This window comes from Coregonus clupeaformis, chromosome 13 (genome assembly GCF_020615455.1).
Source record: "Coregonus clupeaformis isolate EN_2021a chromosome 13, ASM2061545v1, whole genome shotgun sequence".
Classification (NCBI taxonomy): domain Eukaryota; kingdom Metazoa; phylum Chordata; class Actinopteri; order Salmoniformes; family Salmonidae; genus Coregonus; species Coregonus clupeaformis.
This window is the reverse complement of record NC_059204.1, coordinates 40669059-40683548: the sequence shown is the minus strand read 5'-3', so window position 1 is coordinate 40683548 and position 14490 is coordinate 40669059. Positions and strand designations below refer to the sequence as shown.

Here is a 14490-nt window from a genome sequence, read left to right as displayed (position 1 = left end):
GTGTTATCCCCTATAATACAACACACTTTGAAAGGCGTCGACCAACGATGGTCACCGACTTGACAAATGTGATCCGCTCGAACGCGCCCAATGTAACGTGTAACTGATGTGGAATTGGAGCAAACTGGAGCAGGCGAGTCATCTACAGGTAGGACAACACAATTAACCAAACATGAATAGAGATTACGCCTGTGTAGAGATGTGTTATATATTTACAATTATGTGTAGATGTATGTTATGTATTTGCAATTACATGTTCCTTTTATGTTAAGTTCTTCTTTCAAGAGGTAGCGTGGCCGAGCGGTCTAAGGCGCTGGATTAAGGCTCCAGTCTCTCCGGGGGCGTGGGTTCGAATCCCACCGCTGCCAAATGTTTTTATTGATCTGTGCCATAGAATAAATCCGTTGGTTTCCATTGTCTGGATGTATACTTTTGCATGTGTGAATTCGAAATAAATGGTGCATTTCCTTCTTCTGTAACCTCTTTCGACAGCTATCCAACATATTAGCCCAACACATGACACATTTCTGAAATCCGCAAGATGTTTCCTAATCACACAGACAAAAACCATATGTATATTATATTCACAGTAGGCAGGACACACCCATTGTGTACACAGAGTCAAAACCATATTTTCAGTTGGCATTTGGTAGACTGGGACAGCAGGTTCGATAAACTGGAATACCATTATTATAGTCCTAATTGTACCCCAATGACAATTCAATTACATTTTATGTGATTAGGAAATGTATCATGTGTTGGGCTAATATGTTGGATAGATGTCTGAAGAGGTTACAGAAGATGGAAATGCAAAAAGTGTCACACTTTTTCTGAATTCACTCAAATTACCAGTGGGGGCTGGTGGGAGGAGCTATAGGAGGACGGGCTCAATGTAAAGGCTGGAATGGATTATATGGAACGGTATAAAACACATCAAATATATGTAAACCACATGTTTGACTCCGTACCATTTATTCATTTCCAGCCATTACAATGAGCCCGTCCTCCTATAGCTCCTCCCACCAGCCTCCACTGCAAATAACAGTACTAATAACAGTACTACAAGAAGAACTGAACAGGATATAGTACTACAAGAACCAGAGCCCTGCCTAACCTAAGTACACGGGGTCTCTAATGTAAACTGGATCTATTTTCTCCATTGGAAAAGCCTATAAAACTGTCCCACTTTAGCTACTCCATGCTGTCCTACTTTAGCTAGCTATGGTTGGTAAACCAAAACAATGACTGAATTACAAAACATAATATTGACAACTTTTTCATGTGTTTTGATGGACATTCACATCAGAATTTGGCATTATTTATGACCGTTTTCTAACCTTAACATCAAAACAGAAAAAAAGCTATGTCACTGATCTTGGGAAACACTCTATTTAATGCATGTCAATACTGAAATGACTTTTTTGTAGCAGGTTAGGAGAACTTAAGCAGCATGTTAGAAGAATTAACGTAGCAGGTTAGGAGACTGAGGTTAAGGTTAGGAAAAGAGTTAGGGTTACGGAAAATGCTCTCCTAACCTGCTACTAAAATCACTTTGTATGGAAGTGCTGTGAAAAGAGTGTGGGTGTGTTCGAGCAGATCACTTTTGTCAAGTCGGTCACCGTCTTTCAAGGTGAGTTGCATTATGGGGATAACAATTGTCCAACTTGCACCTACATGTCGACTGTATGAACTTTACAAAAATCATTGCTTCAAAGGTCATGAGGTTTTGACTGCAGTCAACTACAAGCTTCTGCAGTTACTCTTCACCAACAGCCATCACCTGCATTGTGGGAGGCTCTATGGTCAACCAATCATTAGGGTATTTTTGTTTGACCCACGCCAATGTGACCAAAGAGATGACTGAAACAGGAACCAACTTTGCAGCGATTCATACAGTGGAATGAACCTAATATTTAAGTCTCTCTCTCACTAATTGATTGTACAATGTACACACCAGAGGAGGCTGGTGGGAGGAGCTATAGGAGGTTGTATTAGCTGCGTTCATGTGTTAGTCGGAACTAGGAAACCTGGGAAATGTCCGACTTGCTAACTGGTTGAACGCAGCACGGCACGTGTATAACTACAACCAGTTAGCATGTCAGAAACTTCAGAGTTCCTAGTTCCGACTAGTATGTGAACGCGACATTAGGCCTACCATTCAAACGCCCTGTGTCCCCACTGATTTTACAATGTACTTTGCCGGGTGAGCTTCCTGTTCACTTACTAGTTGGAACTAGGAAACTCTGAAATGTCCAACTTGCCAACTGGTTGAACGTGGCACGTGTATAACTAAAAATCTGACATTTCTGAGTTTTATATTTCCGACTAGCACCTGAATGCAGCATTAGTAACAATAGTTTTGATTTTCTCTTGTTAGAACAAGAAATAAACTTGTCAGGATTAAGATGTGCCAGTTTATATGATGTCACAATCTCTCCGAATTCACTCTATGCTTTGTCTTTACCAGGATTTTTTTCTTTTTCTTGCACAACTAATCAGTAGTGTTACCATGTTGGGTTGGTAGGCTTCAAGTTTTGCCATTTGGAATGTCCATTTCCTACCGGTAGACGGTAAATCTCAATTCTCGGGATTAACCTGCGGGTTTCAATGTGAGGCTGGAGTTTCACCCCACCCCCTTTCAAGGAATGCCATTTTGTTGACGTTCCATCCACCTCCAATGAGTCTCTCCAACATCAAAAGGACAGTAGGCTACTGTGCGTTTTCAACTAATCGCATAGGTTTTCAATGACATAGTTTATTCCCCGTTATAATTTATATGGATTTCAAAATTGATCAACCCTGCTAACGCTTGACCGTAGATGGACACACTGCCATGTTACAGACAAGGCTGCTCTCTTCCATTCCTTTGGACCGTGCAATCCGGGATCCTTGGAACGTCCATACCCCCCCCCAATTAAAGTTTAAATGTAAGGGTTAAGGTTAGGTAAGGGTTATAGTTAGGGTAAGGGTATGGGGTTAAGATTAGGGTTTAGGGTAGGGACGTCCCTTTCAACCGGACCACCCCTTTCAACAGGTCATGTCTAGATGGGATACAGTTTTTCCCAAATTGACGTCAAAAGCAGATGTATTATTTTATTTCAGCTAACCCTAACCCTTTTCCTAACCTTAACCTACATTTCCTAACCGGTTACGTTAATTCGCCTAACCTGCTGCGTAAATTCTCCTAAACCTGCTACGAAAAGTCCATTTTGACAAAAACTGTATCCCTTCTAGACAAAACCCTTTCAACCTGCTGCTCCGTGGATGACGAATGACGTCATCAAGCCATCATTGTTCTCATAACCCAAGCGTCTGTTTATTACATGTTCATTACAGTAGTGACACAGGGGAGACTAGCGGTAGCTGAGTTATAATAAAAATACATTGGCAAGGTGCGGCATAAAATAAGCGCACGAACTGAGAAAAGGGAACATTTACAAGGGGGGAATAAAAGCAACTTGGTGGTAAACATTATCACTCCCTCCCATAGAAAACGCCAGAAGAGTGAATCGACTGAGAGGGAGCGAGAGGGAAAAAGAGAAAAAGAGCGCTGAAGGCAACCCACTCAACAGCCACTTATTAGGCGAATACATTCCAGTCGGACTTGCGTAGCCTGCATTAATAAACCACCATAAGAAATGTAAGTATTACACTGTTGCCTCCTTGTGACGATTATTTTCTTTGTGTGCCTATTGTTATGTCTTGGCCTATGTGTGTTTATTTATCCGTGGTCGGTGGATAGCAGGATGCAAGCCTATTTGTTGTTCAGAAATGGTTTTAGAAAGCCAATTAAATGAACAATTGTCTCCAAGGCATATAGGCCTATTGTATTTTAATCGTGCGTCAGGGTTAAATAACCCTATAATTACACGATCATTGTGTTGATTTACTACTGAATGTTTATTTATGGACATTTACTGACTATACACATAGGCTAAATAGCATCCAACATTCGCCTATAGGCTATTCCATAGGCGTCGAATAACGGTTAGGCAACTCTTTGGCGGTTGGCCCCTGTTGTCAGCCACATTTCTTTACGAAATATTCAGTCATGTTGGCTAGTTATGATGAGTTAGTTATATGTATTCAAATGTCAAATATATATGTTCTCATCATTGGAATTGGGCACGCACGCCTTTTCTCGGGATTGGACTGGTTTGATTTGAATGGGTTGACGTGCGCGTGTTCGTCTTAATATCCATTTGAAAATTGAAATTGGAATTGAAAGTAGAAACCTACACATTTCTAATTTGCTTATTTGGACGTATGCATTGGTTTCTGCCACAAATGAATGCATTGGCCTACGGCTAAATATACACGTATTATAGGCTAAGCAACTTGGACCTAATAACACATTTTCTACCATTCAACATGTTGAACATCTTATTAGAGAAGCAACAAATCAAAATTATCTAGGATGTAATGGATGTAGTAGGGTAGACTATTATTAGCCATATTGTGGGCTTAGCCTACGTGATATTGCTAACCAACTGTGGGGGTGGGGGTAACTGACGCTCATATCTGTCGATTGTCACGCATGGACTGCCAATTAAATGTAGCCTATTTTATTTTATGTTTCAAGGGTACACCGGGGATGTGGCCGTTTCCGCTAATTTCCTTGAAAAGCTATACCATGTTCAGTCGTCTGAGGTTGTTTTTGTTTAGCGACTGCTAGGCTACAGGACGCAGGTGTTTCACTGCCAGGGAAGATGGCCGTGGCATTCTTTTCTCTGTCGATTCGTGCATAGAAACAAGCTGTTGAAACAGACTACATCTCATTGAGGCCAAGCAACAAATCTTAGTGTTACATCTTCAACATGCTGTTGATAAACACATGTAGCCATACGAATTGTTCTCCTATTTTCTCACTGTAATGCCCGCGATAAATTGGTGGTGACATTGCTTTTAGACGAAACTCAGGACCACCCTCACCATTTCAACAAATATGAAACACCCCTTAATAAAATAAAAAAAGCTAACTGTAATGGAGAAATGTTGAGGAACCATGCAACGCCCGTGCCAAGGCTATATCCTACTTTTCAGCACAGGACAGCGCTGCCTGTCGCTGTCTTCCCCAACAGTGCTGAAACAGACTTGCAGACTAGAGGGTTTTTGTGGCTATGGTGTGTATGCGCGCTGTCTCGTAATGGGTGAGAGACGATTTGTAAATGCTTCATCAGAATGTTCATGGCAATCGGCCATATACAGCCCATAAAGCAGGGAAGAAAGACATGTGATTAATGTAGTCGCCTATTAATAACAAGTGGCCGATCGTCGTGTCTGTATAATAATTAAGAAGAGCATGCCAGCTGTTTTCAAAGGGAATAAGACCATTTTACTGGCCAATGTCTTGACAAGGGACCTTTTTTTTCGCCCTGTTGGTGGAGGACGTTGCGAATGTGAGGTAAGCCTTGCCCTGGGTTTCCCCCAGACTTCTGTCGACACTCCATTACTCTTATTTGATAGCCTACACAATCCATTTCGTCGTGCCCTTTGAATATGTTCCCCGTGCACACACACAATCCGCCCTCTTCTTTTATCTGAGGCCCTGAGAAAACAATGGTTGGTCTAGCAATGTGGGGAATGATGTACAAAACACACAAGGGGAGTTGACAATAACGTCCTCGTCCATCGTTCATCTCGCTTATGCTCGCGGCACAATGACGATGGCCTCTTCCGCGGAGAAGGTGAAAGAGTCTGGGTAGGATGGCCTCTAAAAATAGAATTGTTGTAAACGACATGAGAAAGAACACAACCGTCCTAAACATCAACATAATGGAGTCTCCTAGTAAAACACACAATATTTGGGTAGCATAATGATTATTGTGGCAAGATGACGCAACCCAGCAAATGAGTGTTTCCAGACAGCGCTTGCTTTGGACTGATAAAGGCAAACGAAAACATCATGAGTGTACAGAAGGATTTGTAGCCACATGGGGATTCGCTCTGTGTGTCGCGGCCTTAAAGGTGACCTTTATACTGAGTTTTGTCTCACTCTGGCGGAGGAAGTGGGTCACTACAGGCAGGAAGCAGCCTCAAGATGTAGTTGAGAAACCAGATTGAACGTGGTTCAAAGTCGATGCTGTGCATTATTTACTACCCACGTATCCTTAAATTGTGAACCTATGATTGTACTATAATGAAAAGGCTACAGACACTTCAAATTAAATACCAAGTTGAGCTTGATACTCACTCTCACATACAGTATGTAGGCTAGAGATATTATGAACAATAGTACTTCCCTAAAGCATGAATCCATTTATAGTACAGCGTATGACCCCAGCTTGGGGGTGCAGTTACAGTTACATGACTATTGCTCTACATGGGTGCTGGAAATACTGGAGGGACACAATACACTCCATTACCAAACTGAGACACAAGAAAAGGATGCCTTCTCTTTGATATACGTATGTTACTCAGCTCCATGGTCCACACAGTGAGATACTAACACAGCTCAGCTCCATGGTTCACACAGTGAGTTACTAACACAGCTCAGCTCCATGGTTCACACAGTGAGATACTAACACAGCTCAGCTCCATGGTTCACACAGTGAGATACTAACACAGCTCAGCTCCATGGTTCACACAGTGAGATATTAACACAGCTCAGCTCCATGGTCCACACAGTGAGATACTAACACAGCTCAGCTCCATGGTTCACACAGTGAGATACTAACACAGCTCAGCTCCATGGTTCACACAGTGAGATATTAACACAGCTCAGCTCCATGGTTCACCCAGTGAGTTACTAACACAAATTCAGCAGGACTATCAGATCAATGGGGGCACGCAAAGGAAGGACTACCCGGCATACTCCATTGCATCATAGTGTTTTGGGCCTTGCCAGTGGGCTTTACAGTGCCTTGACATATTTTTAACAACTAGGCCTAATGGTAGATTCATCTAGCCTATAGTCAAGGTTTTGAAAAAAATAACAACTGCATTGTGATCAGAATGAAAATAAAGACACCACATTCAGATAGTTTGGTGATAAGGAATTAGTTATTGTACCCAGTTGTAGCTGGTTAAAATAGATGGTCAGAATAGATTGATAGGACCAGACTTGTAGTAATTGTGTCAGGATCTTTGATTGTCGTCGATTAGTTTCCCCTTAGCAATGCCAGCTGAGGGTTGTAGGACAGGATGGTATGTCTGCCAGATATGATATGCAGAATATATGGGTCGTCTTCATGTTTCCTTTAGGAGGATGCAGTTAGGACAGATAGTATGCAAGCCAGTCATTATGATTAGCTTTCTTTCTATTGTCTTGTAAAACATTTGATTCCTGGTTTTAATTAGAGGGAGCATAATTCAGATGCCTTCTTTTTTTTAGTCATTTTTTAGCAGACGCTCTTATCCAGAGCGACTTACAGGAGCAATTAGGGTTAAGTACCTTGCTCAAGGGCACATCGACAGATTTTTCACCTAGTCGGCTCGGGGATTAGAACCAGCGACCTTTCGGTTACTGGCACAATGCTCTTAACCACTAAGCTACCTGCTGCCCCATAGAATGTGATGGTTTGAATAAATTAATTCAGAACCTCACTGAATGTGCTTTAGTAGTGGGTGTTATGAATACAGTAGAAAAGGGCCGTAAGCACAACGGATACGCATAATTGTATTTCATGCTCGGTGGATCCTTTTATTCAGGCCCTTGGATCCTGGTGTTGGATGTTACTGTTCTCTTTTTTATTCAGTATTTGTAAACCATTCAGCCTGTTGTTGAGGCTCATTAAAGAGAGATATTCTGCCTCCTTTTCCCATCATCCAGTCATCATAAAGCTGTTGACTTGATCCAAACCTATAACGTTGAGATTCTATCTCAGTGAGTACTGTGACGGTAAATAATTCCAAGCAGCTATGATTTGATAGTAACTTATCTGTACTTCTATGTACCAAAGGGATAGGTTGGCCTATTTTAGTAGATGCATGCATTACTACATGGCCATTCTTACATCATTGAAGGTGAATAGACTGATGAGTTGTGTTTGATTGACAGGTCTGCCCCAGCTGCTGCCGGCGCCCCCGCAGATGGAGCGGCGCCCCCTCCCAACCTCACTAGCAACCGCCGCCTGCAACAGACACAGGCTCAGGTGGATGAGGTGAGTAACATGCAGACACACTCACCTTGCATTACGCACATACTGACCCACAGAAATATCATAACCTTCTTCACATGTTGTGAATAGTCACAAGCCGACATGGACTGGATGAATGCATGTCCAACACACTTAGGTCAACAATCAATACATTATGTAAATATACTGTGGAGAGAACACACAGCCACTCAGTCTGAGTTGATTGAGTGATTCATCCTGCCCCTGTTTTCGGCCCATGTGTCTGCCCTCCACAGGTGGTCGATATCATGCGTGTAAATGTGGATAAGGTTCTGGAGCGTGATCAGAAGCTGTCAGAGCTGGATGATCGAGCCGATGCCCTGCAGGCTGGAGCCTCACAATTCGAGACCAGCGCTGCAAAACTCAAGAACAAGTACTGGTGGAAGAACGCCAAGGTAAGGGCTGAGATAGATAAAGATGTACTTTGGTCCATATTTAGTCATGATAATAGTCATTTCCTTTGAGGCTTTCAAGATGAATGTTAAAACATAATGAAATGGATTGTAGCACATAAATGATACCTCATGATTTACCTCATGTCCCATCCACCCTGATTTACTACCTCTCCATGTCCAACTGCCTTAATTTTGCTGGACCCCAGGAAGAGTAACTGCTGCCTTGGCAGCAGCTAATGGGGATCCATAATAAATACAAAAATACAAAACTTTGCTTCCTTTAGATGATGATTATCCTGGGGCTGATATGTGCGATTGTCCTCATCGTCATCATCGGTAAGGGTCACACTCACACTCTCAGTTAAGATATACTGTCTGCTTCAGTATTAGTTTTTTTTCTCACCCTCTCTTCTCTTTCACTTTCACTTTCCCTTTTTCTCTCTCTCTCTCTCTCTCTCTCTCTCTCTCTCTCTCTCTCTCTCTCTCTCTCTCTCTCTCTCTCTCTCTCTCTCTCTCTCTCTCTCTCTCTCTCTCTCTCTCTCTCTCTCTCTCGCTCTCTCTCTCTCGCTCTCTCTCTCTCTCTCTCTCTCTCTCTCTCTGTTTTTCTGTCTCTCTAGTCTACTTCAGCACCTAAGATGAGTGGCTCCTACCCCAGTCTGCACTCGAGACTGCCCGCTTCCTTGCAACAGAAAATCCTTCAAATCAGCGAAGAAATTATCCACTGATGATGAATTAATTTAATTGCTCCCTAAATAGTCTCAATATGACCCTGCCCTGAACCCCCTCAGCCCCCGCTTCCACCGCCTCACCTCTGGACCCCTGTCAATATTCGTCCTGTGAGTCTGTGGCCCTTCCTCCATTGTAAATACTTCCTGCTTTTCTAATCTGTCGTTCATATTCAGAACCCAATACTTGTTGTGATTGTTACCGATGACAACAACAGAAAAAGAAAATGATGACCCTGGCGATAATTGTTATATACCAGATATGAAATATATATAGTTATTTGTAGAGTTTTATTCTGATATAATGTTTTTGTAGGTTGTGTGTGGGTGTGTGTTTTGTATTTTTTAATTTTTGTATTAATTTTACTTATGCTTCAGATTTGAACTACTGCCTATTAATCAGAGTGTGTATATCTTGCAATTTCTCTCTCACTGTCTCTGCCTGTCTCTGGCTTTCTCTGTCTTGCTCTGTCTCCCACAGAGTATAGGTGCATCTTTGCAGAGTGGAGTTAGTCTCCTTTAACCGAGGTACTTCATCAATATTCCCATCCTTCTCTCTCTCTTTTTCTCTTTCTCTCTCCTACACCATTTAGCCATACTGTCTCTTTAGAATCATTTTATCCTTTCTCTTTCTTTATGTCTCTCTTTCCCTGCCTCTCTTTTCCCAATCATGTACCTTCTCTTTATAAACTGCCAATAGAATTGGACCAATGTCTGTAGATGTTTTTTATTTTACTTATTTAGTGTCTTATTTCGAGAACATTCCTCCATTGCTGTGTAGTAAAAATGCTGTCAGTGTAGCACATGTATGTGTAAGTATCTTTAAAAAATGAAAATAGATGTATAAAGTGATCGTAAATATTATCGCCGATATCAATCTAACAAGCCAGAGTTGGGAAAATAACAATATTGATAAAAAAATGAGGGCTTACTAGTTTTTGTTTGGTGGATCAGGATTTTAACCTGTTTCATTTTTTCATTTCAGCAACATAACATTGAATAAAGTTGCTGTGACAATGCATCAATTCTACATAGATGGTCATTACTAACAAAGACCTAAAAAGCATACTTACACTAAGGGATCAAAATGAGGACACTATAAAGCCTTAGTCTCTAATCAAAACTTATCACATTGATGATTTTTACGGTCAAGATATTCCCATACACTCTTTAATTTGTGTAGGGGGAGAGGTTGACTGAAAAGGGTGAGGCGGTGTGAAATGCACAAAGAACCTTGTTTCTGATGGCGCTGTCTGGCTGGTCAACAGCATGACCAGCCGAGAGAGAACCTCATGCAGCAAAACCTCACCTATTGATGAGCACATACACAGACAACTCCGCCTTATTTGAAAGTATTAAGATGGATGAAGCAACTGGCATGGACACACAATAGTAGAAAAAGATGATCTAGAGAAAGGGTCTAACTTGGCCCATGCTTCATTGACAGATTAAGGGTTGCTGTAAAACTTAAGTGAACTTTCCAAGAAACGTCATGAAAAGCAGTCTTACTATACACACAAGCTAAAGTGAGCGTTTAGCTAGTGCACTGGTTCTCTCTATCTTTCTTACATTTTCTCCCTAGTTACTGCCTTTTTATTTTTTAAACATAGTAATAGAGTATATTTTATATAGTATATTTTTGTGTTTGTGTGAAGCAGACAGGTAAAGAGGAGACTGAAGTCAATCAGGACTTCTCTACCTCTGTGCGTTGTGTGTGTGTGTCTTTTTGCGATTCAGCTCTGTAAGTTAAACACTGCCAAGCAACTAGGGAGAGGCTTTTATTTTCTGCTATTTTCTCATTAGTGCCCTTACTGATTTGTTCTTAGTGGATTGCTCTTGCATGGTCACCTTTTGTCCCATGCCCCTGTATAGGCCTACCTGTTTCTAGTGCTGTCTGTTTCTAGCACAGGAGGTTGGTGGCACCTTAATTGGGGAGGACGGGCTCGTGGTAATGCCTGGAGCGGGATCAGTGGAAGGGTATCAAATACATCAAACACATGGTTTGATGCCATACCATTCTCTCCGTTCCAGTCTTTATTATGAGCCGTCCTCCCTTCAGCAGCCTCCACTGGTTTCTAGTGCTATCTGTTTCTAGTGCTATGTATCTGCCAGCTCTGTTAGTCTACGTTATGAGTAGTAACAGAAAGACTACTGGACCTGTGGATTATACAGTTGTTCCCATAGGTTAGGCCACTTTAACATGACCTCTTGCCCTCTGTCCCACCAGATCTGCATACTTTCTACCCTCCTATTTCTCCTCTGTCCCCAGCCCCCCTCAATGATTCAGGATCCTACACTGGGAATGTGTGTGTTGGTGAAGCTCTGCCCGTCCTGGGAATATCCTTAGTTTATCCTGACAGATTAGGCCGCTTACACTTCAGCAGTGAGGGCAAGCTGTTTCCATGACAACTAAATTAGATGAGCAGATTTGGGAGGTAACAGATCAGCCCACTGACTGTCTTTCAGACTCGTAAGATTTTCCATATTTGTGCTCAAGGAATATTCCTATGCTACATGTACACAGATATTCCCTTACTCTCTCTCTCTCTCTCTCTCTCTCTCTCTCTCTCTCTCTCTCTCTCTCTCTCTCTCTCTCTCTCTCTCTCTCTCTTTCTATTCCTCTCTCCCTCTCTTTCACTATCTCTATCACACACATGTAAAAGGAAATGGTCTTAGCACATTATCTCCCTGTAAAGCATATCCCCCACCCCCACCCTTCCTCTTTATTCTACCTAACTAGAGCAAAACTAATTCAGAGGAAAATGACCAAAGACCAGATGTTCTTGCTTATGCTGCCAACTGCCATCAAAAACAAGTAGAGGGACACAACATATTTTACCTGAGTCACTTTAACAGCAATCGTACTCCCCTGTTTTTGAAAGCTTACCCTTAACCCAAAAGTCACATGACCTTTTAACCCTTTTAGATCTTATTCAATATGTCATATTGGCAAATAGATGGTGACATAATGTGCTATTTGAAGATATGCAAGACAAACAAAACCTACAAAAAAAAAACGTGCTTCAGCCCCCTTCCTTAAGACTACTTTAATCTGTACCAAGTCTTTAGACACATGCTCCTATAACTAATAATAGCACAACTCCTCTTTTTGTGTGTCTCTGTAGTGCTGACAACAATTTCAAAATGAAATAAAATATTAACTTTATCTATCGCTGTTAAACAAAACAAACAAAACATGCATAAAAAAAGTCTGTATTGTTTGGTGTTGTAGTGTGGGGGTGTATTTGGGGGAAGGGGGGTCCTATTTCTTCAGGTCGGAGATTATAACAGTTCATAAAAATCTACTAGGTGAGGTGAAGAAACTACATGAAAGCTATATCAAAATTGGAATAGCAAATAATTATAATTTATTTTGAAGGTGACAAAAAAGAGTGCCACCTTCGAGTTATTATCATCTCATAACATCACTGGTCGGGGTAGGACTCCTGTGTTGTTCACAAATCCAAGGGTTGTCCTAAAAGTGCTCAGCAAATTTAGATACAAAAATAGACAAATTGATGTTATGTGAGTGCTCGTTTTCTGTTGCTTTTTTAATATCCTGGCACTTTTTTCTGTTGTATTTTGGGGGGCTAGGATATGCTGTGGTGGAGAATATTGTGTTATTGCCAACCCTAAGAGGTGTTCAGTGACTTCAACATAGGAGGGAACCTTTTGAGGCACTGGTCCTTCACGGGTCGGCTATAAAATCACAATGCTCTCACCAATACACATTCAATTTATTTCTATTTTTGGACCAAATGTTTTCTTTGTATTTTGCATAAAGTTAGTAATAACTTTGGTATGATGTCATTGGCTTAGGTTGTGTGTACATTGGAAGAGGAGGAAATATTAAATAAAGGCTTGTTCTCTATGTTAATCGTGTCAGCCAAGTCAAGAAAAAGGGATGTTACTGGGAAAATAAATGTTATTTTTACCCAGTCTAGTCAAATGTCCAGAATGCTTAGAAGGGTGTACAATTCAATCCAGATTCCTCTGTTGTTACTATGTTTATATTTTGTTTGAACTTCATTTTGGGGAGGGAATATTATTTTGTTATTTTGGGACTGGTGTTGGTGAGGTGACAGTCCACAATACCTCTGTTTGCCTGGCCTTTCAGGAGGGAATAGACTGGGGGATCATGGGTAATGTGTTCTGTTCAGTCTGTTTTATTTAATTTAGTGATTTATTTATTGTGTTTTTGTTTTGAATGGGATTGGATATTAAAAACAAGGTGGATTACAATGTACCAGAGGATACCAATTGAAAACCAGAAGTACGTAAAAAACAATTGTAGTGTAAATCAATCAATGTCTTGTTATATTGATGAACATCATGGAAATATATATATATTGGAAAAACAATAATTCTGATGACCTGTGTTTATTGTTCCCAGTGTGTGTGTGTGTGTGTGTGTGTGTGTGTGTGTGTGTGTGTGTGTGTGTGTGTGTGTGTGTGTGTGTGTGTTTGAAAACAATGATGACATTAAATAAAATGTGCTAAAATAAATATATGCTAAAATGGGTCCAAATACAAATGAACTGTGTTGTGTTGCAAACAAATTTTTTTTTTGACTACAGATGTCATCAAGACAGGATGGTATACCTCACTTGAATTTAAGCTGGAAATAGATGAATCACACACTAAAAACATGAAATATCTACAATACAAGTTGTCTTCACCAACTCTTTTTTTTGCAGACAGCCAGGTATCTCATAGCCTTCGTGGAATGTATGAATCACACACAATCTCTCACCTATTTAGGGCCTCATCATCCTGGAGAGAAGATGTGGAACATACAATGATATTTAGGCTAGATAGGGTTACTATGGGAGAGTGCCCATCCATGTTAGTCAAGACAACATTTATTGAGTGTTCAGATCACCAACAATATGAATCCACTCCAATAATCAGTGTATGAACCAAAAGGCCAAGGCAGAAGAAAGCAGTGTGGTCAGTACACTAAGATACATTTGGATGTAACATTAATTGTAATGGGCACAGCACATTCATAGAATTATTTTAACACAGATGTATACACTTTTGCCATAGGAAATATAGGTTTTAATCAACATTTCATTGGTTTGGCATGAGTGTTGAGGTATACAGTGGGGGGAAAAAGTATTTAGTCAGCCACCAATTGTGCAAGTTCTCCCACTTAAAAAGATGAGAGAGGCCTGTAATTTTCATCATAGGTACACGTCAACTATGACAGACAAATTGAGAATTTTTTTTCCAGAAAATCACATTGTAGGA

General features: G+C 40.9%; 1 protein-coding gene and 1 non-coding gene across 2 annotated transcripts; both read left to right on the top strand.

Annotated features, from left to right (window-relative positions):
- The first annotated feature begins 286 nt into the window (after nt 1-286).
- On the top strand, nt 287-368 carry trnal-aag. The gene has a single exon. It is a non-coding gene; the product is annotated as a tRNA-Leu (tRNA).
- A 2948-nt stretch (nt 369-3316) lies between these two features.
- On the top strand, nt 3317-13601 carry LOC121579463 (vesicle-associated membrane protein 2). Its single transcript, XM_041894063.2, has 5 exons — nt 3317-3640; nt 8000-8102; nt 8354-8512; nt 8797-8848; nt 9130-13601. Coding segments are annotated over exons 1-5 (333 nt in total). The 5' UTR covers nt 3317-3638; the 3' UTR covers nt 9147-13601.
- The last annotated feature ends 889 nt before the right edge of the window (nt 13602-14490 follow it).

Coding starts and splice junctions, on each gene's coding strand:
- LOC121579463 (XM_041894063.2), top strand. Junction 8,103..8,353: donor CACAGGCTCAGGTGGATGAG/GTGAGTAACATG, acceptor TGCCCTCCACAG/GTGGTCGATATCATGCGTGT. Junction 8,513..8,796: donor ACTGGTGGAAGAACGCCAAG/GTAAGGGCTGAG, acceptor TGCTTCCTTTAG/ATGATGATTATCCTGGGGCT.